The sequence below is a fragment of the Paramisgurnus dabryanus genome, chromosome 19 (genome assembly GCF_030506205.2).
Source record: "Paramisgurnus dabryanus chromosome 19, PD_genome_1.1, whole genome shotgun sequence".
NCBI lineage: Eukaryota > Metazoa > Chordata > Actinopteri > Cypriniformes > Cobitidae > Paramisgurnus > Paramisgurnus dabryanus.
In genome coordinates, this window is record NC_133355.1 from 16,474,816 (window position 1) to 16,502,655 (window position 27,840).

Sequence of the window (27,840 nt, forward strand, 5' to 3'; positions counted from 1 at the left end):
CACTTTATATAAAAAACAGTCTGTATCCTGTGGTATAAAAATAGATTTTATTACCAGCACTTAAATCATTTCCTTATGAAGACAGTGGAACACATTGAGAAAATGCTTTAAACATATGACTGATGAAAGACAGAGTGTTGTACGCATGCACTATACCATTATACAAGTGTTATTTTAAAAACTATATAATAACCAATCATGCATTTTGCTTTTATTCCACATAGTCGTGTAACTTTAGGGTTGTATGGTTTTAAGTCAATCAGTGGGGTAAAAGTTTGGCCAGTCGAAGTTGCATTGTGTGCAAAGACCTTTCTAGATTTGCAAGATGTTTTTCCAGAAGTGCCGCTACGTTCTCCCTGTTAGCAATGTCGTTTTTTGTGTTTTCAAGGTGCTCCTTCAGACTAAGAAAGGGAAAAACTTAATTTTAAAAATTATTTTTTTTATCAATTGTTCATTTCCATAATAAATAATAAAGATGCATGATGAAATCATTTAATCATAACTACAGACAGATGTTAAAAAGATCATTAAAAGAATTCACTCACTTTGAGAAAGTATAATGTTCTTTCCCTTCCTTTCTCTTTTCCTCCAACTCCATGAACACCTTCTGCATTGTGTCGGCAGTCTGGGCCACGATGAGATGGTCGGCCTGAACGCCCTGCACATCCTCTCTAGCCTGTTGATCAAAGGAAGGTCTCCCTTCATCAAGACCACTAGCTGTGGACAGACCCTGCAGCACTGCCCTGTTCTGCAGCACGAGAAGGCGTGACTTCTCAAATTCCTCCGGGCCTGCTATATCATCCCAGCACACAGGCGAGGATGGAGGCAGCCAAAAGCGTTGAGTGCAGTTGGCTGGCCTACCGGGCTTCTCTGTGAGAAAAGGACTATCTGCAGGAAAGCTGTGTAGGAGCTCGTGAAAACCAGAGCCCCACTCCAAATTTTCCAGCTCGGGTTCGGTCACCACACTGCCCAGCAGAAAAAGGCACCAGGACCACCGAGTCCATTTCATTGTTTCCTAAAGCAACACCATACGGATGCTGAGTCATGTGCATTTGTACAGTAAAATGTTTTCACAATATCGTTTCAAAGCATCTTTACGGAAAACCATACTTTTATGTTATTAGATTAAGATTACGACAATAATGTACCTATATACAGTACTGAGCAAAAGTCTTAGGCCACCATGCCATAATTAGATTAGTTGTTTTTGCAATGTTACAGTGATCATATATAATTGTTTCTTTCTCTCTTTAATAGAATACATCCAGAAAATACAGGGAATGTGTATGTAGTATTAAAAACTGTATTAAAATGATGTGTTAAGTTTTTAGGGCAAACTCCCCTTCCACTTGAGCAATAGCAGGAAACTGCAGGATCTCTTAAACCTAAATAAAATTAAATCCTAATTTCTAATTTTAAAGAAAGAAGTCTTTTTACTTCATTCTGCTCAAAAACGCTCAAGATGTGTTTAGTGCCAAGAGAGGTCACACTAAACACCAACGATGTATAAAGAAGAAATTTAGTCCTGAAATTTTTTTGTACATATTTCCTGTATATTCTGTTTGTATCTTAATGAAATAGATTAAAAAATAAATATGGATGGATATTATAACTTCTAAAACAACAAGTCGGGTGGTGGTGGCCTAAGACTTTTGCACAGTTTTGTATATATTAGAAATAGCAATAAAATATACAAACAGTATATTCATATGTACCACGGGTATATATGCAGCAATAGCCAACAATTAATTTTATGGGTCAACATTTTTCATAAGAATCATAAGGATATTATGTAAAGATCATATTCCATGAAGATATTTTGTACATTTCCTACTGTAAATATATCAAAATTTATTTTGTGAGTAAGATGGAGTGCTAATGACTTTCTAAGGCGATTTTCTTAATATTTTTTTTCACGCTTACATTCCAGATTTTCAAACAGTTGTCCTATCATAACAAACCATAAATCAATGGAAAGCTTATTTATTGAGCTGGTGTATAAATTTTAATTAAAAAATTGACCCCTATGACTGGTTTTGTGGTCCAGGGTCACATATAGGCCTATTACACATAGATATAGTTTGCGTGTGTGTACATACATATGTGCCTATAATTTTATATGGAAATAAAAATGCATTAAAAGTAATTTACTTTAGTATTTATGGTAGTACACTGTTGTACTATATTCTATACCAGGAATGGGCATTCCTGGTCCTGGAGGACCACTAGGACAGTTTAGCTCCAAAGTTTAGCTCCAACCCCTATCAAACACACCTGAATGCCATTTCCAAATAATCATGCAGCCTTTGATTAGAGTTTAATCTTTTTGGTTCTTTCAGGACCAAATGCCTACCCCATACATATGTTGAACCTTGCCATAGTAAACATTAAAGTACACTAGTGTTCACTACATACTATAAAATCCTATAGTATACATCAACACCAGCACCAGGTTGCCTGCCAAAGCATAATCCATTAATAGCCTCATTTTAATATTTAATTATTACAGATTTTTTATATTAGATTGTCTTCTTTTATGCATGTTAACATTTTAAAGTACAATTAAATTAACAAGTAAAACAAAAGTTTTGACTATGTATCAAAAAGTAGCCCTTTAGATTGTTTTATCCATTGTGGTAGCCCTTCCTTACAAAAAAGTTGGAGACCCCTCGTAGTCTAGTGAAGTAGGCTACTTACTAATATACAGTATATTATTTTATAGTATACTACAATTTGCTACAGTTTATTATAATAAATACAAAACTATATTACATTATTTTCCATTAAGGTATTTTTCATTAAATTAATAATGTCCAAAGACAAAAAAATATCTGTAAAGAATCGGAAGTTTGTATTTAGCCTTGTATTTAACCAATGGTGATAGCATATTTATTACACACACTTTCCAATCCTTAAATTAAATAATCTCATTTAGGATTGAATTAAACGGCAGTAAGCTTTATTGTTCTTCAATTTAAGTTCAAGTTCAATTGTTCAGTAAACATCTGTTTTGGCTGCTGTATCGAAACACAACCTGCATGCCAGCCAAAAACAACAACAATCGCGTAAAATTGACATTGAAATGTTAAATCTACTTACGATTTATTTAAACTTACCTCAGAGAAGACTGTAACCGTGCAGTCTGAAGAATGCTCGCAGTGCGCTTCTCATAAATGAGCTATTGGAAAATGTGACTCGTTTTTACAGCTCAGCTTTGCGCAGCAATGTTTTGACTACTTACACAGAGATTCAGACCCTTATATAAACGTACTGCAATTGCACACTGTAATACAAATAAACAATAAAGTAAGGGTGTTAGAAAAAGGGGATTTAGCGCATTGTGGAATGGCACTAAATGTGTTCGTTAATATCCAACAATCAGCTGGAAGTGTCTGGAAGTGAAAGTCTAGTGAGCACCTTACCTTATCAGCAGTGCTAAATCGCAGTTTTAGGCATCACTGCGCGATTTTAAGGCAGTTTAGGGCTCTTTTGACATTAAGATGTCTGCTACAATCTTACTGAATTCACTCTACTTAAAAAAAAAACCGTCTTGGCAAGCAGGCTGTTGGATTTTATTACACGATCACAGTTTATAGGCAGGGTTTCCCTCACTGCGAACAACGGGACGTATCCTTTGTGACGTCGAAAGGGGGGACAGGGTTTTTCTGGATGTTTGTGGTTTAATATGTAACATTGCTGTAACGTTTGAGGAATGAAAGTAAAAACTAGCTCTGGCCTTTAGGTGACATTTTCTAAGAGGGAGGGAAAGCCACAAAATCTGTGTTTACTTACAGATGGCTGTTTAGTGGTCTAGAAATGCCTGGAGGGATTTGAAGTCCAACATGATCTTAGCCAACAGGAATGAGAAAAAGTTGGCAAAAACAGACGTTTGCATAGACCAGCATGTTCAAGAACATCACTACAAGTAAACAGTTAAAATCTAGCACAGTGGTTTTTTTTGTCAGCCAACCCCCCTGACCTAAATTATTTACTTGAAGTACCCCTTGAGTTTTAATAGGCTATTTCAATAATTTAATAGTACATTTGGATGTTCATCTTCAAAAAACATTTGTTTTCCTCCATTTTGAAGTAGTATTGTTATTATTATTACCCGTAATTGGACCCTTATCCATTTCTAAGTATTCTTATGTTGTAGTGTTGTGTAATGGTCACATGGCACATTTATTAAACAAATAAAATACAGATTTTTTTGTAAGTTTTATTTTAAAAGTATTTATTTACATTTGATCATTTAATTGTAATGTATTTTTTTTAAACTCACAAACAATTCCGTTGAAAACCACCATGGGTTCACCAACCCCAGTCTGGGAAATCCTGATCTAGCATTTAAAATAATAATAAAAAAACCCACACATATAGGACACATCAGTCAGAAGAAATTAATTTTATTAAATGATGCAATACACAGTCAAGCGAAAGTGAACTATATTAAAATGATACGTTTTCACATTATGTTCTAGCAGGGTTTACAGCATATTTTGTAATATGTAAAAAAAATTAAAGCTCACACTGTACATTAACAAGAAACAACAACAAGGAGCTTAGCAGTGAATGTAAAAACACATGAATGAGACGTAAAAGACTTCACCATGACAGGAATGACAGCAAATTTAATTTGGCATGTTATGAAGGAGCAAACACAAGGTTAAAAGAAAGAAAAATTGCTGATGTGAAAGAGAGGTTTGAGACCACAACTGCAAGAAAACCTTCAAATAGAAACTTTGGTCGCTTGGCTCTTATATAGCAAACATGAAGATGGTTTTCAAAAATATAAAGTAAATCAAACTACACAAACTAAACTAAAATGTCCTGGAATTTTAACTGTTTATAAACGATTTTTTTAACTATGGCATGAGAAAGAAATGCATTGAGGATGATTGTCAGTTTACGGAGTAGTTTTTTTCTAAATAGTAAAGACACAATCTGTCTGTTCCAGGACACCCTTACATAGGAGGTAGTTTTAATGGCAAAAACGTATGGCCTGTTGTGTAGTGACTTGCATGTTCTGGTTAACAGTGCATACTTTTAAGGCCAGATATTCTCCATGTTGTTTTCATAAATGCAGTTTTAAGGCTACATTAAGACACAGGTGAGGGAATTAAGGGAAGAGGCATTAACAGATACAGCCCTTACATGGCAATACCTGAGTCAACTGTAACTTTTGACTGCAAGACATCACTACATATCCAATAGCTGTGATCAACTGGCCAATGCTAAAGCTTGACACTTGGTAAATATGTATCGCGTCAATTAATGACTATAATTTTGAAAAAAAGTCAATTACATCCAACAATCGAATGTGGTAAAAAAATCATTTTTAAGGTCCTTGCACAACATGTGTGGCCATCAAACCCCCCTACACTGTAAAAATTCCTTGTTGCACTTAAATGTTTAAGTTTAAACAACTTGAATTAGTAAGTCATTTCAACTTTTTGACTATTAGATATTGTTGCTATAAATTATAAAAATAAAGTTATAATAACTTAAACCATTAAACTTTTGTTTTTTATTTATAACAACTCATCAGTAGTCAAGACAGTTGAAATGCCTTGTTAATTCAAGTTGTTTAAACTTAAAAATTTAAGTGCAACAACAAATTATTATATTTACAGTGCATATGGGAAATTGTCATATAAATGAGGTTCACAAAAAAAAACAATAAATGAAGTTTATGCAGCATTTATCAGGCTTTTGAGGTACTTCACAACTATACACTTTATTTTCGGAAAAGCCAACAAGTCACGGTTCCTTAGAATTCCTATTGTAGCAGAAAATACCTCGTCTTAAATTCTCTTTGTCTGTTTGCCCAATTACAAAGGGCATCCTTTAAACTGCTTAGAAAGTGCAAAATACAAATACTGATCATTCTATGCAGCATTCACTCAAGGTTGCATGATAAATGTACAAATTATTTGATGTGGAGCTGAGAGTCAAATTAAAAGCACAGTCCCTCAATCAGGAGTGGGATAAATAAAAACAAAAAAACAAAACGAAAGGCACACATACAACAAAAACACGCTGGACGTTTTATAAGATTACCAATGAAAACCAAAATCTAGATTTTATTTCATACAACCTTTTTTGTACCATATTCATTTCATCAAATTATCTCAAGAAACTCAAATGCCAGTGTATCAGAATGGATTGTATCCAAAATCAGAGTTTGAGAGACATTAAAAAAAAAAACTGAATTCCCTTCATAAAATGTAGCAAGGTAAAAACACATTGATTGCCATAAATAGCACTCCAAAATCTTAAATGAAAATGTTTAAATACAAATAGCTTATCTGAGACCCCACCCTGTGGAACTTTCATAAACCAAATCAGGATCTATCGAGTGCCCAACATCTCCAAACTCTTTATTGCAATACTGGATTTAAATCAAGTAGAAGAATCAAGTATAAACTGTAACATTCTGAAAACATTAAAACTTAATGATAGATTGCCATTTGACACAGGTCGACGAGCTGCTTCATAAGAAAACGTGGACTACACATATTAAAACACAAAACAGTGGTCAGAGGACATTTCTTATCCTGTATGTTATCCGTAATATGGCACAATGCTAGTGATAAACATGTGAATGACGTTGTCACATCCCAAATCAAAAGACTTGACTCTCGCCCCTGTCTGATGAAACTACACCAACCTCTATGTTTTCTTTTGGCAATTATCACAGCCTGAAGTGAACTATCCGCCCAAACTTAAGCTTTTGTGAAGACTTGATTAAATCCAATTCAGAGCTATTGCGCTCCATAGATCCAACCGGAGTTAAGCTCCACTGCCTTTAAAAACTCCAGTGGAAACGGCCATTAATAGCAAACAACAGTCTGATGCATGAATACAGCTATTTGAGACACAATCTATATCTAAAAGCTGATGAGTATATCACTACATTTTAAAAAGGGAAACTTTCCATATTTTGGTCCCCTGCAATTTTGTTAAATGCTGAAACATCCCTCATGTTGATCCACCACAAATTTTTGTAAAAAAAAGAGAAAAGAAATAAAACACTTAATACACAGCATAGGCTTGTGTTGTTTGGTCACAATTATTGATCTTTGCCATGAGCACATATACATATAAGGGATATTTATTGTTAGCACCTGACACCATTCTGAGGTAGTTTTAAGAGTTGGTTTAAAAAGCCAGGTTATGAAGATTCTCTCAATTTGTCTAATAAATCAGTCTCAAAATCCTATTATTTCCATCTTACATGCATGTTCATATTGTAATAAATAACGTATTAGCCTGTAAAATGACAACTAACAGTACTGTGCTCTTTTTTTAACAGAATACTTTTACACCTCGCAACTGGTTTGGTCATGTTAGACTTTTCAACAAGAGAACTTGGAAATAAAGAAAAAAGCCAACGTTTTTTTATACACTATGCTGTCATATGCCCAAATTAATCTGTAATGACCTTTCATTTGTCATGATTAATGCACCATCACCCAATGTTTACTGGTAATACAAACTGTCGTCACTCCTTTTGGGCAAAACTATAACTGGGAATTCTGGCAAACATAAAAGCAGCACATGGCAAAAACACGAAAACAAGCTTTGCCTTATGTACACTTTATACAGTACTGCACCACAAATGTCAGCGATGCAAAAATCTTTGTGCCAGTTTTACGCCACTCAATTTCTGATAATCTAGTACATCAAACACAACAGCATCCCCATTGAATAATCAGGCTCAATGCTGCTTTAGATTTGCAAAGTGGAGCAAATAAACGCGAATGATGATGTGAATATTCAGACCAGTATGTAAGCATATGACGTACATTCGAACTGTTTGTTTAAGTATCCGTGTGGTCTATGCAGATCAGAAACAATGAAAAAGCAAAAAGTACAGTAACAAAACTTACATTTCTGCTATGGACTGCCATAGTGCAAAGTTATAATGGAAATACATGAGCGACCAAGTAGCTATCAATATAAGTTGAAAAAATATAGTTTGATGATCATGGGGTAAATAAAACCCTCTAGGTGAAATTGGGCATTTGCTACCATTAACAATTTTGAGAAACAAATTCCATTTACCCAAACAACGGGGGTGCCAAGTTAGAAAGTAAAAGCATGTTAAACTATTTATCAAACCATGTGTGTGAAGTGAAGAGGCATGTGGACACGCTAACCCCACATCGAGGTAAAGACACTAAGCCAAGCAATATACAAATACGCTTCACTCAAGCAGCAAAAGACCATACTGTAGAAAAGATGGATGAGAGGTCATCAATAAAAGCTGACGTAACGGCACAACATAGACAAGTAAATAATCATAAGCGTCTATTGAAATCTGGGGCATTGATTTTAAATCAGTTAACACTGTATGTGCAACTTAGGAGTTAAAATTGAGATGCTGCGTGATAGATTGATGCAAGTGTCTGTATAAAATCAGCACCATATTTTGTCCTTCACCCTCCGCCCATTCTCAATGCATGCACAGATATTTGATTTCAATTGAGGGGGGACTGACAAGTGTGCTTAAAACCACTCCAAATGCCACTTCAATTGGTACACTGTCAGAAATAAAGGTACAAAAGTTGTCACTGGGATAGTACCCCTTAAAAAAGGTTGTAATATTAGGTACAAATATGTACATTTCAAGTACAAATATGCACTCTTTGGGTACAAAGGTGTCCCTTTTTGAAAGGGTATTGTCCCAGTGACAACTTTTGTACCTTTATTTCTGAAAGTGTATGTGGCATAGATTTTTACACATGATGTGATGATTTCTAACTATTTCATAAGTAACAGAACACATAAAAGTGTGACTGCTTTGAATGGAAATGAAATTTTGCATAGTGTAAGACCACCTTATCTCTGCAGTCTAGTCTAAAAATGATGGGGATCGGACCATCAGCATGCAAATTAGTAACATCTCTTTTGATAGTGCAAAAACATCTCATATGTCATAGTTGAGAAATTGCATATGTTGTAGACCTTTGACTAAGGTGCGGGTTTCAAGGTAAAAAACTAAACAAAACAAAAAAAAAATCAGTAACGTTTTGAAAATGTCAAAGCAGTTCATGAAGTTGTAAAGTTTTCTACTAAGAGGAAGTCTGATGCTTCCAAAGAATATATGTGTGTGTATATATGTATTTAACTTTACGTGATTGCTGCCGCTAAGTGATAAAAAATTACTACGGTAACTATAAAGTGAAGAAAAACTAAAAGCTATAAAACACACATCTAAATGAGTACATGAATAAACTAACAATTTAAAAATGTCAGAAAAAGATAAAATGGGATTTATTTTAGACTTTACATTTGTATTGTATTTGTAGTAAACGGTGCACATTTAAAACATCAAGCCACTAATTCATCGAAAGCAAATTAGATTCTTTTGGATCCATGAAACTTGCAGCACTGAACGTCAGCTTTAAACGCATAGCTTAAACGCTTTTCAATAAAACGGTACACGGTATGGTCCTCTAAAGTAACGACAATGAAAAATAAAATGCCATTTTTGAGCAAGTGTTTCCGGCACTTACCAAGAAACTTTCCGAGAAACAAAAATAAGACTTTTCCATTTGTGTAATTATGAGGAAATGACCAGTGCGGTAATGTTACCATAATGCAAGTAACAGGTAACAAGAGGTAGGACATCTAGTCATTTCCACACAACTACACGCAGAAATCGTACTCGTGTTCCACATAAAGGTTTCCGTTTTTTACCAGATCTAAGGGGTCTGTGTCCATTGCTCTTCAAAGTGCATCTACTTTCACGAGTTGCGAGACCAGCACCATATAACAACAACAACTTTAGTTAATTATGTAAAAAAACAAACTAAAATGCCCATTATAAATAGTTTAGAATTGATTGAAAAGAACAGGTCAAATATGTCAGAAATTTCCTCAGATCCAAAATTAAACGCATCTCTCCGATCAGTCTATGATTTTTGTTTTAAAAGGTGAAGGTTTAAAAATAAAAAGGCTGTTTCAAGAATAAACTCTAGCACCTACAATTATGTCCTATTGTGCTTCAGTTACGGCAGGACAGTAACTACAAGTACATATGTAATCTTGTTTGGCTAACAGGAATAATTGAGAATCATATAAAGAACATCCAATTGTTGGTATTAAAAATAGAGTATTTCGTATGCTAATACTGCTACAGTGGGTACAGGGTTTGCACTATATACACTACTAAAAGTACCCAGCATGTAAATGACTACATTATATATAATTCATATACACAAACAAACCACTAAAATCTCTCGGATAAGAATGCATAGTTAGAAAAAGATGGTTAAAAAGTCCCAAAATTTCAAGTTAAAACAAAGCATTATATGGGAAAGTGATTAACAGCTAATGACTAACAACACTCGATAGATAATCACTACACGTCATGATATGCTTTAGAGGGCACAAACCTGTTTACGCTAAAACGGTACACAAAAACATATACAATATATTGCGCTTCAACTCCAACTACGTTTGGATACATTTTGACTAAACCTAATGTTCCTCTTAAATTAATCAACGAAAGCTAACAACCACGTGCCTGTTGGCCCAACCTGTGACTTTACAGAACTCCCAAAATGTCTTATATATATATATAAAAAAAACATTTATCATCATCATCATATCACCAAGTTATAGGCCATCTGAGTAAAAAACTAAGGTGCATTTGAAATTTGTATGGAATCATAACTTCGTCTTGTCTCTCTTAACAATGCGACTGACATCTGTATCATTCTTAAGCCTCCACCTTCTCTCTGTCCTCAAGGTCTACGTGTTGTTAGCTGGAGTGTGGTGACTTAGTTGGCATAGTACAGTCAAACTTCACCACTGAAAACATCACACAGAGCAAAGATTATATTGCTCTGGGATGCTCCAACAAACAGCACATAACTTTATCGCATAGGGAATTATTCTGGACTTTTGAAATTAAAACACGTGCTTGTACAAATAAAATAGGATTTACTTGATGTAAAAAAAAAAGATGATAAAGTTTATATAACCACCCACCCACATCTTTGAATTGTTACAATCACGGCGGACGTGAGAAGAATGGCAGTAAAAATTGACGTACATACAAGATAATCTCATCATTTAAATGCTTAAAAGTCCAAAGTTAATATTATTTGCAGGACAATACTTGTATGAACACATATCCATTTTAAAAGAGCCATTTCCATACTAAGAATACTGGCTCGGGTATATGGAGGATTGATTGTCACAACAATTCCTACATTCTCACATCCAAATTTGATTCTGGGCTTCTTTAAAAAATGTCCAATGCGAGCATATATTGATAGTGATAATGTTCGGTCGATTGTGTCGTTGAAGGACAAGTACAGTAGGTTGACTGAGCTTAGATTGAACATAAATGACCCCAAGATAAAAATTCATATTAGCACACATAAATGAAACAAAACAGGATAAGTACTTTTGTCCTGAAGTCCTCTTCTGGTCAGTGCACTTGCTTCGCTGATAAATAATTTAGGTGTGGAAACTGCATCACCCACAACCCCTAAACCTGATCTGCATTGTCCTTAACTAACCCTGGCCCATTGGTTTGATGGGTTTGTAAAAACTACTGTTCAAAAGTCTCCATAACCAGCCTTGGCAATTAAAAACTGAATCCCCATGCAAATGTCTTTTTCAGTGTAAAAATAGTCTGAATTTTTGGATTGACTATGTAAACATGTTAACCTAATTTGACATGCACAGAGATACACAATCATGCCCACCAAACCAAATAAAAGAAAATAAAAGAAATGACTAAATTCACATCTTACAGCTCTAACAATTCATGACATGATAATAAAAGTCATTTTAGCATTTGGAAACCTAACCTCATATCTTTCTATTTGTACACACAAATACAAACACACACACACACACACACACACACACACACACACACACACACAGACCGTGCTGTTTTTGAGGATTTGGAGCTTGTGTCTTGCTGCGTTCAGGCAAAGTACATGGTGCGAAGTGTGTCTTGGTGTATCTGGACAGCTTTGGCCAGGGCCTGTTGATCTCTGCCGTTACTCTGACCTGATGTGTGGCTGCCCTCCGCACTGCCAGGAAGACAAATACACATACAAACATCCAATCAGAACTAGTGGGACACTATAAGTTAAATCTGTATCTAAGGAAAACAAATCCTGAGATTTAGAACTTCGAAATGTAGCTAGCTAATACTAGTCCTATTTGCATTTGTTTAGGCTTTCACAAAATTGGCAGTTTTCCTGTTTAGCCAGCGCAAATCATTTGCACCATAAACCTCAAAGGATACTGTATTCGGTCCCCACTCCAATGGATACGTAATAGTTTTGTGCCGATAGACAATACTATTTTCTTGTGCTAGAGTTGTTGTTATGCTCGCAAAGGTTTAAAACCTGTGAGTGAGTTGTTCCTGTTTCCTGGCACGCAAGTAATTTACAGCACGCCCGGGGATCAATGATGCACTCAAATGAATGTCCTCATGCTTAAGAAGGTTGCACAATGTTGCCAGCTTCTCTTAAAGGGATAGTTCGGCCAAAAATGATATTAAACCCATGATTTACTCACCCCGAGGCCGTCCGAGATGCATATGTCCATCGTTTTTCAGACAAACACATTTTCAGTTATTTTAGAAAATGTTTTAGATCTTCCAGTTAATCAAATGTAAAGTTACGGGGTCCACGACCTTTAAGTGCAAAAAATGTGCATCCGTCCTTCACAAAAGAAATCCAAACGGCTCCACAATGATAAACAAAGGCTTTCTGAGGGTAATCCGTGCAGTTTCGTTGTAGAAATATTCATATTTAAAACTTTATAAACAAAAATAACTCATCCGCTAATGCCGCCATCTTAGTCGCGTCCGTATTCAAGATCAGAGCTTACGCAGCGTACGGAGGTTTCTCTGCTGCTGCTCTGTGCCCCCGCCCTCCGAATTTGTCATACGTCACTAAGAAAAGTGCATATATCACCCTGATACTCTCTCCTGAATACAGAGGAGTCTAACCCTCAATTTCCACCGACTGCGGAGCGGCTGCGGAACGGCGGCGGAGTCAATCGGTTTCCATTCAAGTCAATGTGGGTATTTCCACTGACTGCGTTCCGAATCCGTCACAGCTCCGGCCATCCGCAGCCCTCCGGCACAAATACGCAGAGCTTCTATTTTTGACGGATGCCGGACAGCTCCGCAGGGCGGAGCCATGACTTTATCGCGTGATCATACCTGAATTCACGAGATCTCGTGTTGGGATCTGGGCTGGTTTGTAATAACGTCATATTCAACGTCATATTCAACGTCATAATGGGCGGAGACAGAACTAGATATCGCGCGATCTTCATGTGAATTTGCGAGAACTCACGGGTCCTCGTCACTTCAGCACGCAGCCGCTCTGCAACAAATACGGATCCGGTGGGTATTGGCGGACGGCGGAGTGGGGAGCCGTAACGCAACGGAGCTGATCTGCAGCCGCTCCGCAGTCGGTGGAAATCCGGGGTAATATGGCGGCGCTACTGGAAGGTAGTTGTTTTCTTTATAAATATGGATATTTCTACAACAACACCACGCGGATTACCCTCAGAAGACCTTTATTTTTTTAAGACCCTCATCCTGGAGCCGTTTGGATTTATTTTGTGAAGGACGGATGCACATTTTTTGGACTTGAAGGTTGTGGACCCCGTTACATTACATTTAATCAACTGAAAGATCTAAAACACTTTCTAAAATAACTGAAAATGTGTTTGTCTGAAAAACGATGGACATATGCAACTCGGACAGCTTGGGGGTGAGTAAATCATGGGTTTAATATCAATTTTGGTCGAACTATTCCTTTCTTTAAAGTAAAGGAGCTTCTGCTTTTTGTCGACCAATCCAGTGCCGTTTCATAAAAAAGGAAAAAATTGCACTACACTCAACATGGCTGCTCTTGGCCCAAAGAATGCTACAGCGATTTTTAGGAGGATGATTTGTATGTGTATCTTGAAACAGTGCGAAACTATATTTGTGCAATGTGCGCATGTCAAATGATTAAATCTGATTTAAAGCTTGTACCATAAAAAACCGGGAACACATCAATCCCATCACATTATTAACCGTAACATGGCTGCAGGAGGCGCAATGATATTACTCAGTGCCCGAAAATAGCCCCTGTTATTGAAAGTTACTAAGGGGACTATTTACAGCTGCTGCGTAATATCATTGCCCCTCCCGCAGCCACGTTACAGCAGCAAAGTACTTGATTATGACGCCAGAATGAGAGTATAGTTCCTAGCCATATCTGCTTAGAAAATCGCAACTTTTACTTTTCTGTCTGTCTTAGTACACGATGTAACTACAGAAGAGTCAAGTTTTAAATAGGAAAAAAAATCGAAACTAATTTAATTTTGAGCACGATGCTAATGGTCTAATCAGATTCAATGAATTGTGCTAAGCTAAAAGTGGTACCGACAGACCCGGAGATCAGCTGAATGGATTCCAAAACGGTAAAAATCAAATATTTAACTCTAGGGGAGCTGGAAAATTAAGACAAATGCAATTTTGTGTTTATCAAACCAAAATAAAATCATTGCGCAAACGCGATTTGTTAAAAGGTAATAAATTAATAATTTTTTGTTGTGAATTCATGAATTATTTCTCAGTTGACATCTAACCGGACAGTAGATCCAGCATGCTACGCATGTGACTGCATTAGCGGAGTAATTTTTTTAATGAAAGTGTTATTTCCAAGTATTATGCGTTTTTGCCTGTAAATAGAGAAATACATTTGGTCTTAATTAACAAATATTCTTTTGAAAATTTTATGTAAGTTAATTTAACTCAACTTAACTACATTACATTACTCTTATGAAATCAACTTAAGTTTATTGAAATCAATTTTGGTACTTAAATGCAAATTAACCCAGTTACATGGAACCTGTTGACAAAATCAAGTCACCCACTAGTATTTAATCTGCTGCTTCTTTTAAAATCAACTGAAAACCATTATTCAAGCGTGACTACATTACCTGTCATGTTCCTTGTCAACCAAGTGGTAGCGTGCACGAAACGCCACCAGGTGGGCATAATAAGCTGGTGCAGGAATAGAGACAGAGCGAGTGCAGCGAACATAGGTGTGGCACAGCTGGTAGGTAAGAACTTGCAGCTCATCAGAGGTGAAATGGTTGTCATCCCATAGCACGTGATAGTGGGAGGGCCTGCTGGTTCCCTGTGGAGATTCAGTGCTCATGAAGAACCAAATAATAAACTCTCACACAAATGTAATGAAAATACATCCACTTAATCTACGACCGAAATACTTCAATTGTACCTGAATTCCGGCGTGACTGCAAAGGTAAAAGTCAAACTCAGATGGATGAGTAATTTTGGTGTCAACTGTGGTGCCAGCAGGGATGTTGCCACTTTTTCCAACCTTGAATACAAAATTTGAAAAGCAAATATTAGGAGACATTAAATAATAAAAGGCAAGCAAAACCACGTGAGAGACATTTAAGGAATGTTAAGCCCTCATGAAATGACTAACCCGCTCATTCCTGTCCATGCAGAAGAGCCTGGTGTGATGTCTCTTCTGGACTACTACAAAGGTGATTCCTGGTTGATAATCTTTCTCCAGCTTGATGCAGGCCTCACGGATTGCCAGGAGCTCGTGTTGCAGAACCTACATGAATAACACAGGTGGTGAGGGAATCAAAGAACATTACATGTGCTGCTAAACGTGGCTGTCAAGTGTTGGCAAAATAAATAGTCCTGTAGCTTACCTGGTTGAACTGCCCCTCAGAGATGCCATCTCTATAGTAGATAATGCGTGTGGGTTTAAAGCGTGTGGATTTGTAGAACTGGATGAGCAGCTCTCTCACCATGGCAGCCAGATCCTGAATGATGTCCTGACGGTGCTGCTGTACTCGCACGGTGGCACAGTATCGGCTTGGGTGGGCGTCCATACTGCCGACCACCTAAATGTCAAAGGACATTAATGGGAGGGTTTTATGGTATTTCTATATATGGCATTCTGACTTATAGCAGTTGAGCATGTGACAGAATAATTCTGGGCCGAACTCACTCTTCCTCTTTCCTAAGTTTTTTACGAACATGGTTAAAGGCGGGGTGAATTATATTTGAAAAACACTTTGGAAAAGGAAGTCGGGCCAAGTACCAAAACACACTTGTAGCCAATCAGCAGTTAGGGGCGTGTCTACAAACCGACATCGTTGCCTGGGTTGAGTATGTGTGGGGCGGGTCTATCAAAAAAGGTCCAGATTCTATTGGGGTAGGAGCATGTTTGTTGGTGATTTCAAATGTCAATATTGGCTTTCAGAGATCACCCCGCCTTTAACTGTTACATATCATGGACCACTTATTCCTTTTATGGGCACTTCCCCCAAGAGTTCGGCCTTTTTGGAAAAAAATTTAAAGGCCGTTCTGTCTTTTATAAATTTGACAACACAAAAGACTTTTTAGACATATAATGGATGAAATACTACTCTAAAGGAACCCAAGATTAACATGAGATTGGCAGAAACTGTGTGTGTTATGTGATCTTTAACATAATATTTGTCTATAGATATTTGACTTAGAACAGGGGTACACAAACTCAGTCCTGGAGGGCCGGTGTACCCCTGAACTAGAATGAAAGCCACACCTATTGCATCCGTGCTACTTGGGATACGTGAACAGATATTAAGACCATATTTTAAAAACATAAAATCAGTGCCAATCCCCTGGACAGTCAGCCCTGGGCCAGCTTGAAAAAATAAATCAAAAAGGAAATTAGCCTGACTTACAGCAGCAATAGAAGGTTTCTTGCCATCTCCAGCTGGGGGGTGAGTCACATCTGCACCCAGAAAGATGACTGGTTGCTGAAATACCAAGGGCCTAAAGACAAAACACATATAAAACAGTGAAGAAAAGTTTAGCAATTGGTTTACTTCTTTTCTTGTCAATTCAAACCACTTGCATTCCAAACACTGACTAATCACTAGAAAAAAGACACAATTGTTAATAGTCTTTCACAAGAATACACTTTTGTGGACTGAGGTTGCAACCATCCATTTTCTTTGTGCTTGTCATACAAGTTTGGAAAAACATGAGGGGGGTTAACCATTGTGGATACTTTAAGTCAAAGCAGTCCTCACCTGGTCTGGGGAAGAAGAATGTTGTTCACTCCACCCAGTTTTACATTAATCTTGAGACAGAGGTTGGAAAGGGTCTGAGGTGTGGTCTTCTGGACATTCTTTACCTGGACACACTGTGTGGCCATGCCAAGAACAGTGTCTCCAACACGCTTCACCTCAGCTATGAGAAGAAACTGAGTTACAAAAAAAATTTTATTACAACACTGACGTAATAAAGAGGGTTTATTTTACCATAAACGGGTGTTTTCCCAGGCAGAATGACCACCACCAACTGTAAGCCCTGGTATGTGTATTTGAGGTGCTTGAACATGGGTTCAACACTGTCTGCTCCCTGGGCATATTTGCAAAAGCACGGCTGGCCCTGAATAGGCATCCCAGCATCACGAGAGATCTTACGAAGCTGGTCTGTAAATGCCCTATAGAAAACAAGATTAGTCTGTATTTCGCAAAACAAAGTGCAATTTCTTTCAAACGTAAAAAACAGGCCTCATACAACCTCAAAAGTGGACTTACTTTAGGAGGAGTTCTGTACACTGTCTCTGTGGGGCGAAGCAGGCAATGGCCCACACTTTGATCTCAATTCCTGTGTGGAACTGCTTGTTCCTCATGTCCCACACACCCTGGACTGGAGTTGCTATTGCTTTGTTCTGAAATATATTTTAAAATAAATGATTGCAATAAATAATGGCTGTCATGTTTAATTATAAGTGAAAGGTTTCAATCACAGTTATGTCAACATATTCTACATACAACATGGCCATCGCATCCGTAATTAGTGCACATGAATTTATTTGACATAAAAGATGCATCTGAAATGGTTGTTAAATAGTCTAGTAATAATGAGAACCAGGATTTCCCGCAGCACTTTGCAGTTCGGGCGGCCCACCTAAGCTGGGAAACCCTACCGCCTTAACTAGGTCGTCAAAAAAAAGGAGAATAGCGCGGACGCGCTTCACACCGCGAGCAGGCACGCGTGCCACACGGCCGAAATGAGAAAGATGTGGTCCGGACCGTCACTGTCTGGAGGATAACTAGCCAGTTAATGAAACATCTCAGAGAATAGCGTGGACGCGCTTCACACCGCAAGTGTGCACGTGCGCCACATGGCCGAAAAGAGAGAAAGACTTGGTCGGTCATGTCTGGAGGAAAGCCAGTTGATAAAACACGTGTCCTAGAGAACTGTAAATGGACTTATGTTTTGGGGTTATTTAAGCCCGTTATTGTATTAGTCTATAATTCTTGCAAATGTAATGTTAGCTAGCTGGTGATTTTGTTGTTTGAGCAACCTGCTAGCTAGGTTTCACTGCCTGTTGATTAGATATAATTGTTGAGCGCTCTTGCTCACGTTATTTATGTGCATTATTTACATACTACCATAGTTACACTTCTTTAAAATAATGTAATTAACAGTGGGAAATAATCAGTTTTTACAATCTTTGCGCTATCTATTATCGTTCACCAGACGTTCTACAACATCTGCTTCAGTCTGCTTGTGTTTATTAACCCTTTAGTTTGACTTCACTTCAATTCCCGTTAGAGGTAAAAACATTTAATTAATTAATAATCTAGTATGTGTTCATTATCTAGTATGTGTTTTAAATAAAAATACTTGAATTTTCACCATGACGTGTACGCCCCGTCCCTTTAATTTCAACGCCCCCCAGCCCCACCCAACCCTACCACCTTAACTAACAAATTTTTTGCGGGAAACCCTGAGAACCATAACACTTCAATTATAATCCATAAAACAACTGAGCAATTTGATGACTTAGCAGTATAAATGTTGAACAGGACAGGTTCCTACCCTTCCGCCATAGAGAATTGAAGGTGCCTGAAGAACCCGACCATTGACCTCGGTCATCTCGTCTCTCACCATGACTCCAAACTCGCGTACATAAGGATCCGTGTTGAAGTTGGCACTTCTCATCTGTCACAAACAAGCCAAAACTCTCATGAAAAAGTGCGTCTAACATGTTTTCTTGTAAATTTGCATTTTTTATTAGACTCAATGAATTCTGCCAACAAACCAGTAAATGGCCTGAGGCCAGGATTAAGTGGATTTGAAGTGAAACGATTTAATGAACATATATGATGTGCCAAGAGCATTCGGTTAATATCATTATCTAATTTTTGACAAAGGTGGTGTCTATCCGATTCTGCAGCATTTAGCGGAACTCCTCATTTTTGACATGGGGACCAATCAACAAACATATATTAATACCAAAGGTTATCAGAGCCTCAGGAGACTAATTTCCCCTCACTGTAAAAGATCAAATAGATGTGCTCACCAGTTTGCTTATCTCATCCTGACGGTCAGGTGCAGACCTGGCTGTGGCACGGATCATAGTGGAGGTCTGATTGTCTGTCAGTTTCTTGATGCATCTTTGCCCGGCTACTATGTTACAGACCTGCAGAGAAAAAGACGACGAAATTTAGATAAAGAAATCAGAAACACTCTCAAGAAAGAAAACGGTCTTGACCAACCTCCAGTGGAAGGTAGGTGTGCTTCTGCTCCTGACCAACTTGTAAACATGGGAGATGTGGGTATCGCAGCACCAGTTTGTATTTATCCTTGAAGTACTGTGCAACAGTGCATTCAATGGTCTGACCATTCTCCTGTTGTAGGGGAAACCTAGAGCCAAACATAATACATTAAAACGTTAACCTTTAACATGGAATTAGCTTAGAAACATGTCTTAGGAGGAGACCCCAAGGGGGACCCACCCCCCCAAAATGTGACTTGAAAAGAAACCCTTACGTCTGATGGCTGGCTGGTCTCCTGGTCACATTACACACCCTGTATTTCCTCTTCATCTGTCCACAGTGAGTGATCTCCACCTTTAGGCCTGATAGATTAAACAAAAAGAGAGTTCAGATAACCACTGCTATAAGCAACCAATGGCCATGACACGAATCACGGTAACGAATAATCACCCTTGATCTCCTTGGTAAACTTCACTCGCTGGGAGTCTGTTAAGGGCTTCTGTTGCTCTTCGATGCTTTTAAAATCCAATACCTCACACATGAACTCAATCACAGGTTGAGCTTTGTAGAACGCAGTGGCAGACACTACAAAACACATTTTATACATCATAAGTCTAAGTTAAGTTTAACAAGCATTTCTAAATCCAGCAAAAGCTAATGCACGCTTACCATCAATGTTGAGCATCATTTTCCAAAGGGATGGTCGAACGGACTGATGGAAGCCAAACCACACTTCTCGTCCTCCGCCCAGAGGGTTGGAGCATCCCTCGGAGGGAGTGAAAAATGAACGACCAACTGGGGTGTACCTGCAGTCAAATTTATGACACTTACACAGAGAGATGGGGTTGCAATGTGCAGAAGTATGAGGTGCAAGGTCAATGGAATACAGGGTTAGCATGACAAAGCCACTAACCTCATAGAGGGCAAATGTCTCATGACAACATCCAGAGCCTGAATGGTCTCAAAGGGGATATTTGGGAGCCGTCCGGACAGTGCTTCATGTAGAGCTTGCAGACTCACACAGGACACCCACTTTATAGCTACTTTAAAGCTTCTGTCTTTTCCCTCCCCTGGAATAGTGACTTCCAGCTCGACCTACATGAGCAGATGAGCAAATCAAAATTGTGTGATATATTAAAAGACTTCTATGTGGCAATGTGACTTTTGTAATGACAATTGTAATATTCTTTGAGAAACTTTACATAACCAAAACTTTATTAGTGCATACTTTGTCTCTTCCAATGGGTAAAGGCATGGCAGTGTAGAGATTCTTCCTCCCATCATACACAGGTTTTCGATCGCCAAAGATCTGTGTTTTAAAGTGCTGGACCATGTGCTCAACAATTTCGCTACAAAATTTAAAAAAAAACAAGTCTGTGAGTAGAAATGGTGTTCAGTCAGATGAAGCTGAAATTTAATTTGCAATCAAAATGTTTTTACCGGTTAACTCTCCGTGGGCATTTCTCAGGCTTGATGTCTATGTCATAATGGAACACCTCCAATTTGGGTATTTCCATTTCAAAAAAGTTGGCCTGAAGCTTGATTGTCCTACCCATTGTGCCAAAGTCTGGCCTTTGAGGCGGTTTGAAGACATACTCCGGTGCTGGAGGAGGATCTGCAGAGAAGATACATAAACGAAATTTGATGCGTGTGTATAACTTTCTGTATATTTTAAAAAGAATAAGGGGTGGTTTCACAGACAGGGCCTAAGCCTAGTCCAAGAGTAATTTTAATGTTAGTGATGTTTTGACCGAAAACAACTTGCTATGTCATATCTTAAAATATATCAGTGTGAGTGTTGTGTCTGAAGATGCACACCAGTAATGTTTATTTATAAATTATGCGTTTGAAAATGACTTAAATATCCTAATTTAACTAAGGCCTAGTACTGGCTTAAAGGAATAGTCAATTTTCTTAAAAGAAAAATCCAGATAATTTACTCACCACTATGTCATCCAAAATATTGATGTCTTTCTTTGTTTTGTCGAGAAGAAATTATGTTTTTTGAGGAAAACATTGCAGGATTTTTCTAATTTTAATGGACTTTAATGGACACCAACACTTAACAGTTTTTTTCAACGGAGTTTCAAAGGACTACAAACGATCCCAATAGGCATAAGGGTCTTATCTAGCAAAACAATTTTCATTTTTGACAAGAAAAATAACAAATATACACTTTTAAACCACAATTTCTCGTCTAGATCCGGGGTCCAGCGCGACCTAACGTAAATGCGTAGTGACGTAGGGAGGTCACGTGTTACATATATAAAACCATGTAAACAATAAACTGACACAAAGACATTAATTAGTATCACTTGACATACAACAACGTTGGAACGGTCCTCTTTCACCACACTTGTAAACACTGGGGCAGAGTTTCGCGTTCGTCCTCTGTGACCTCTTGACGAGAAATTGTGGTTTAAAAGTGTATATTTGTTATTTTTCTTGTCAAAAATGAAAATCGTTTCGCTAGATAAGACCCTTATGCCTCGTTTGGGATCGTTTATAGTCCTTTGAAACTCCGTTGAAACAAAAACTGTTACGTGTTGAGTTAAGTTGGGTAAAATTTCTTCTCGACTGAACAAAGAAAGACATCAACATTTTGGATGACATGGTGGTGAGTAAATTATCTGGATTTTTCTTTTAAGAAAATTGACTATTTCTTTAAGCTAATCCCTGTCCGGGAAACCACCCCCAAAATAACGAAATGCTATTCATTAAATTATAACACATACTCATTTCAATGCACTTTAAAAACGACAAAGAAACACAATTTCTATACCACATGTCTATGCAAAACATTTTCCACATTAATAAGAATAGTTTACATAAACAATTGGTTGTACAATAAACACACAAAAAAAAAGTAAAAGACACTGTTCACATTTTGGCTTAACGCCGAAGTATTTTTCATGCATACGGTACCACATGAGGGTCCGAGTACATTGCATGTGACCCAATTTTTGTAATCAGAAAGCCTAGAGTATGGCACATATTTTGTACATGCACAGTCGAATGCACAGCCTTGCAAAGTGTAGTTTTTTACTTTCAACACATGCGCATTGTGACAAAATGATATTTTAAACCCAGCATACATTGTACACGTAGGTTGTGAATGCACGTCAGGGCTCAACATAAAGGACTGCCCGATGGCCCAGCATTTATTGGCATTGATATTTACTTGGGTAAAACACGACGAAAGAAACAATGTGATGTGTTGCACAGTTTGCCATCAATTTCCAGGTAAAGCAGACAAGTCTGGAACCTCGAAGCTCATTAAGAAAAGCTGACAGCGCATAGCGTGCAGGGAAGGATGGTCCTTATTTTTCAACTTATAAAAAGTTCATGCTCTCACCCCACCAATAAGTTTGAATAAATAAATAGGGCAAACTTTTTTCAATATAAATTTCATATTTAGAGGTTGCTCAAGAACTTTGAAGTTTAACACATTTGCGTATTATGTGATACTTTGTGCTAGGCTAGCATTTATTATTTGTTTAATAATATATACTTATGGCAGCAATGGACTTATCTGACGATGCTCCATTCTATTAAAACTCATGTTTTAGTTGTGATATGTATTTTAAAGCAAGAAAGCTTCAATGTGACTGAAGCACAATAGACAATATACACCGAGATAATGGCTGAAGCAACACGAAGCAAGTCCGCTATATGGTTACTCGGATCATAAGAGACTGAAATAACTGGAACAAAGTTACCCTCCAAGAAGCAAGTTTTATGCGTGTTGTTTTTTTTTAAATGGTACAGTTTTTGCAAAAATGTGTGATTTCGGAAATATACGGCTTTGAGGAACCACTAGCTATAGAACAATTAAAAATTTTGCAGAGTGTGTTATTATTATTAATATCTTTACACATTTAGGGGGTGAGAGTTGAACATTTCCAAAAAAAAAACTGACCCATTATAAGGACCACCCTAGTGCATGGTGTCTAAAAGGGTTGCTGATAACCCTTCATACGGTCCCCTGAACTTAATGGCGAGAAGTATGAATAAAGAGAATTTTGCACTGCATTTCCAGGTTTTTATAATTATTATTAATTCATATTTATTTGTTATCTTCCTTACAACAAAATTCCTTTGAGTTCTTTATTTTCGTGGACAGTTAATCCTGATAAACCTGGACCTATTTACCATCATGAGATTACTGTGAAATTTCAGAATAAGAGTTTACATTTATAATTGCCAATTTAAGAATATATATGTATACAATTATATTTGACTTTTAAATTATTATTTTAAATACGGACACTGAAATCTTTTTTTGGTGGGGCCAGTGAAAATTTTGGCAGGGCAAGTGAAACCTGAACCACTTGCCCGACTGGGCCAGTGATTCAGGTTTCACTTGCCCTGCCAAAATTTTCAGAATAAGAGTTTAAGTATAAAAACCAGTATAAAAAATGCTTTGCATGGAGACGTACAAGAATGTAGTATGTAGAATGTAGTATGTAGCCCAAGAGATGCATTGCATTTTGTCGCAATGCGCTTGCGTCAAACATCTGTGTACACGTACAAGTCATATAAACTATACTTTGGAAGGCTGTGCGCTCGACAGTGCGCGTACATGTAAGAAACAGACTATACTCTGGGATTCAGTCAACAAAACATTGCTAAATCTTAGTTTGAATATGATGCCCTTTTTCATTCAGTGGACCTCTAAGTCAGTTATCTTATGAATCAGTCCAAGTGATTCCTAAACAGTTAAATATTGAAACCTTGTGGATCAAATAAACTCAACCACCCATAGTATATATAAACTACCATTCTACCTGACCCATCAACCATTTTAATTACTGAAAAATACAATATTGGCATCTTTGGTGTATCATCAATCTTTTAAAAAGAACACTGATGTTCAAAACATTAATGTCTCTTTGTATGAAACCTTTCATCAAACATTTAGGTAAGTAAGTAAACATAGCTAGAATTAAACTGTACAGGCCAGGTTAGGTTAGTCAGGTTCGCTTACCAGAAACATCTGGGGACTGATGTCCCTGAATCGGCTCAGCAGCTATAAAAGACAATAACAATTTAATTTTAAACAGAACTCGAAAAAAGTGATGAGCATATGTAAAAACCATAGCAAATGTAAACATTTTAGCTGATTTTCCATGCAGGTCTATAGGTAGCAGCAAATATTTTAACTATGACTTCCATTACTACATCAAATGCGACAGATGATCACATGAAAAGTGCTATTTTGTCAAGATCTATAAAATATGACATTACAGATTGATAAACAATGTACTACTGGGTTACACAGGGTGTGTTTTGTTTTAGAAAAATAAAAGTTAATGCAAGTTCTGCAACCTTGTTAAGATACATCATTATTTAATGTGAAACTCATAAACCTTTTAGGCAAAAGTAGTTCTTGTGTATCTCACGTCATAGGCTGACAGATTCCCTTAACCGCCTCAGCCCTCTTATCAACCCTAACACCACACAGCAAGGAAGATACTGGGGATGTGGACCCATCCCACTAGTCTTCAGTCCTTATCATAAACACCATACAAGCAACTCAACCTGGCAAAGGCTCAGGACCTTACTCAATTTAACTGCAGGCAGAACACATATCCCCAAAGTGTAGGACCACAAACTAACATATAGATTTAAACGATCAAACAAGTGTTGTATGTCATTGGTTAAATGTTATTTTAAATGTATTGATTTCTCAATACTTCCTAAAAATATCCTCTTATCAATATACAACTTTGCATTTGTTGCAATAAACCAAAATAATACATCTATTTCACACTCGCTAACAAGTCTCTATAGGTTACATGGCGAACAATGTTCAAAGCAATAAAACAATGTTAAGCCGTTTAAAATTGGCACAAAACTATACGATAAACTACTCAATCCCCCAAGCTGTAAGAGAGTGCTCAACATTAAATCTGCCAAAGAATGAATTGAAATAATGTGTTAAATTGTTGTCTGATATCTATCTTCAACCAGCAGTTGCTGAATTCAAAACTCAGGTAAACAAGCATAGCTTAGCAACAATTAACAATGAGCCTACAAAACGAACACTCGACAGATGTAAAAACAACACTTTAATAATATAAGCCGAAAAGTTGTTTGAACATAACTATCATACACCGCCTGGTAAGGTTCAAAAGCAAATTTTATTTTCAGCAAAAATACCAAACTTGTTCGCCTAGCATTTCATACGCTCGCTAACCACCATACTCACCACCAGCTGCTGCAATGGGATACATCGTTTTTTACTTCTTTTTCTCCACAGTTTAAGCGCTCGCCGACTATTTTTGGTCTTCGATGTCACGTAACACATGCGGTAACGGGATAAGCGGTTCTACCTTAAACCAGCATCGATATAAATCAAAAGTTGCGATCACTGAGTTAATGAAGAAGAGCGAGCACTCGATTGCCCCCCATTCTAGAGTAGGCCTCTTCTGCTTCTTCTTCTTCTGTTCATTTTACTGGCGGTTGACAAACTTACTTGAAGGTGCATTTTCGCCACCTATTGGACTGGAGGGAGGAGCATGATTTTGATTGGTGACATTACATTTCTAATAAAACATAAAAAATATATATATATAAATAAAAATATTCCATACTTGAAGGCTTATTCACTTCATTATGTGATCTTCAAGTTCTATTTATTAGACCTATTCATTTTAAATAATTATTAATTGCATTATAGATTTTATACTGGGCTGGAGGATTCTCTAATACTGTCTTAATTTTTGTATTTTCAATATTCATCATACTTAACTTCTCCATTAATCCCATTTTTTTTCTTATTGCAATAACCTGATTCATGTTTACCAATAATAAATAATGATTGATTAAAGGTGGGGTGCAAGATTTTTGGAAAACACTTTGGAAAAGGAAGTCAGGCCGAGTACCAAAACACACTTGTACCCAATCAGCAGTAAGGGGCATGTCTACTAACCGACATCATTGCCTGGGTTGCGTATGTGTGGGGTGTTGAGGTTTATCAAAAGAAGGTCCAGATTCTATTGGGGTAGGGGCGTGTTTGTTTAGGTGATTTCAAATGTCAACATTGGCTTTCAGAGATCATGCACCCCGCCTTTAATCATAGCCCCTCTGATTATTCCCTTCATTTCTGCTTTACTAAATGATATGTTTAAATCTATATCAGTTTGGTTTAAATGCCGCCTTGGCCACTTGATCAGCGTCCTTGTTTCCCTATCCCAACCAGTACCCATAAAAAATAGCCTCCTTAACCTATATTGGTGAAATTTAAACATGCTTTGTAGGATATCATATTAAATGTCTTGTCTAGATGTTTACACTTAGTAAACTTTTTAAGACAGAGTAAGAGTCTGAGCAAATAACTGTTCTCAATGGCTGTATTTCCTCAACCCAGTTAAAAGCTAGGCTATCAGCTACCATCTCTGATGAATAAACTGATAAATGATTACTGGTCCTTCTTTATTTTAATCTTAAAACGAGAAATGTATGTTGATGGAAATTTGGATCCATCTGTAAATATTTTATTTTCCTGATTTTGATCTATGTATATTTGTGCAATCTCATTCTTGGAAATATATGCAATACTATTCTTAATTTCTTCTCAAATTTGGAGTTCTACTAGAGGCATTGGAAATAACCATGGAGGTAGGAATTTTTACATACCGTACATCTATTCTTGTCAATCCAATATCCTCAGCCTCTTTATTACAGTCCATCCAAAACATGTATTTTTGAGTTATGTTTCCAACACTACATCAATATCTTTTTAGGCCTCTTCATCTTCGTGCTCATTGGCGGTTTTCATTCTTATTCAGAGCATTCCTACCATCTACTGTAGGCATGGATCAGAGACTCGATTCCCTATACTACAGTGGTGTAAAAAAAAGTGTTGGCCCTTTGCTGATTTTTTAGTTTTTTGCATGTTTGTTACACTTTAATGTTTCAGATCATGAAACAAATTTAAATAAAGATAACACAAGTAAACACAACATGCAGTTTTTAAAAGGTTTTTATGGAAAAACAAAATCCAAACACACATGGCCCTGTCTGAAAATGGTGTGATTACTGCCACACCTGTTCGCAACCAAGAAATCACTTAAATAGGACCTGCCTGAAAAAGTGAAGTTGACCAAAACATCCTCAAAAGCTACACATCATGTTGAGATCCAAAGAAATTCAGGAACAAATGAAAAAGAAAGTAACTGAGATCTATCAGTCTGGAAAAGGTTTTAAAGCCATTTCTAAAACTTTGGGACTTCACAGTGAAAG

At 37.2% G+C, this 27,840-nt stretch overlaps 2 protein-coding genes across 4 annotated transcripts; both read right to left on the reverse strand.

Annotated features, from left to right (window-relative positions):
* Positions 1–28: 28 nt before the first annotated feature.
* On the reverse strand, positions 29–3,604 carry LOC135781269 (uncharacterized). Of its 3 annotated transcripts, none has more exons than XM_065291653.2 (4): positions 3,423–3,604; positions 3,100–3,283; positions 546–1,015; positions 29–401 (listed from the first exon to the last, which is right to left on the reverse strand). In XM_065291653.2, exons 3-4 carry the CDS (start codon positions 1,007–1,009, stop codon positions 260–262), a joined length of 606 nt encoding a protein of 201 aa, XP_065147725.1. In that variant the 5' UTR covers positions 1,010–1,015; positions 3,100–3,283; positions 3,423–3,604; the 3' UTR covers positions 29–259. The 3 variants fall into 3 exon arrangements, with proteins under 3 accessions (XP_065147725.1, XP_065147716.1, XP_065147734.1); XM_065291644.2 differs by having other exon boundaries at positions 3,117–3,283; positions 3,423–3,602; XM_065291662.2 differs by lacking the exon at positions 3,100–3,283.
* A 785-nt stretch (positions 3,605–4,389) lies between these two features.
* On the reverse strand, positions 4,390–26,027 carry ago2 (argonaute RISC catalytic component 2). Its single transcript, XM_065291688.1, has 20 exons — positions 25,805–26,027; positions 24,581–24,622; positions 21,034–21,208; positions 20,822–20,942; positions 20,507–20,688; positions 20,263–20,399; positions 20,044–20,178; positions 19,868–19,955; positions 19,594–19,741; positions 19,398–19,517; positions 18,914–19,036; positions 17,623–17,756; positions 17,341–17,525; positions 17,110–17,269; positions 16,759–16,849; positions 15,736–15,930; positions 15,501–15,635; positions 15,288–15,389; positions 14,986–15,185; positions 4,390–12,062 (listed from the first exon to the last, which is right to left on the reverse strand). Exons 1-20 carry the CDS (start codon positions 25,827–25,829, stop codon positions 11,954–11,956), a joined length of 2,607 nt encoding a protein of 868 aa, XP_065147760.1. The 5' UTR covers positions 25,830–26,027; the 3' UTR covers positions 4,390–11,953.
* Between the last annotated feature and the right edge of the window lie 1,813 nt (positions 26,028–27,840).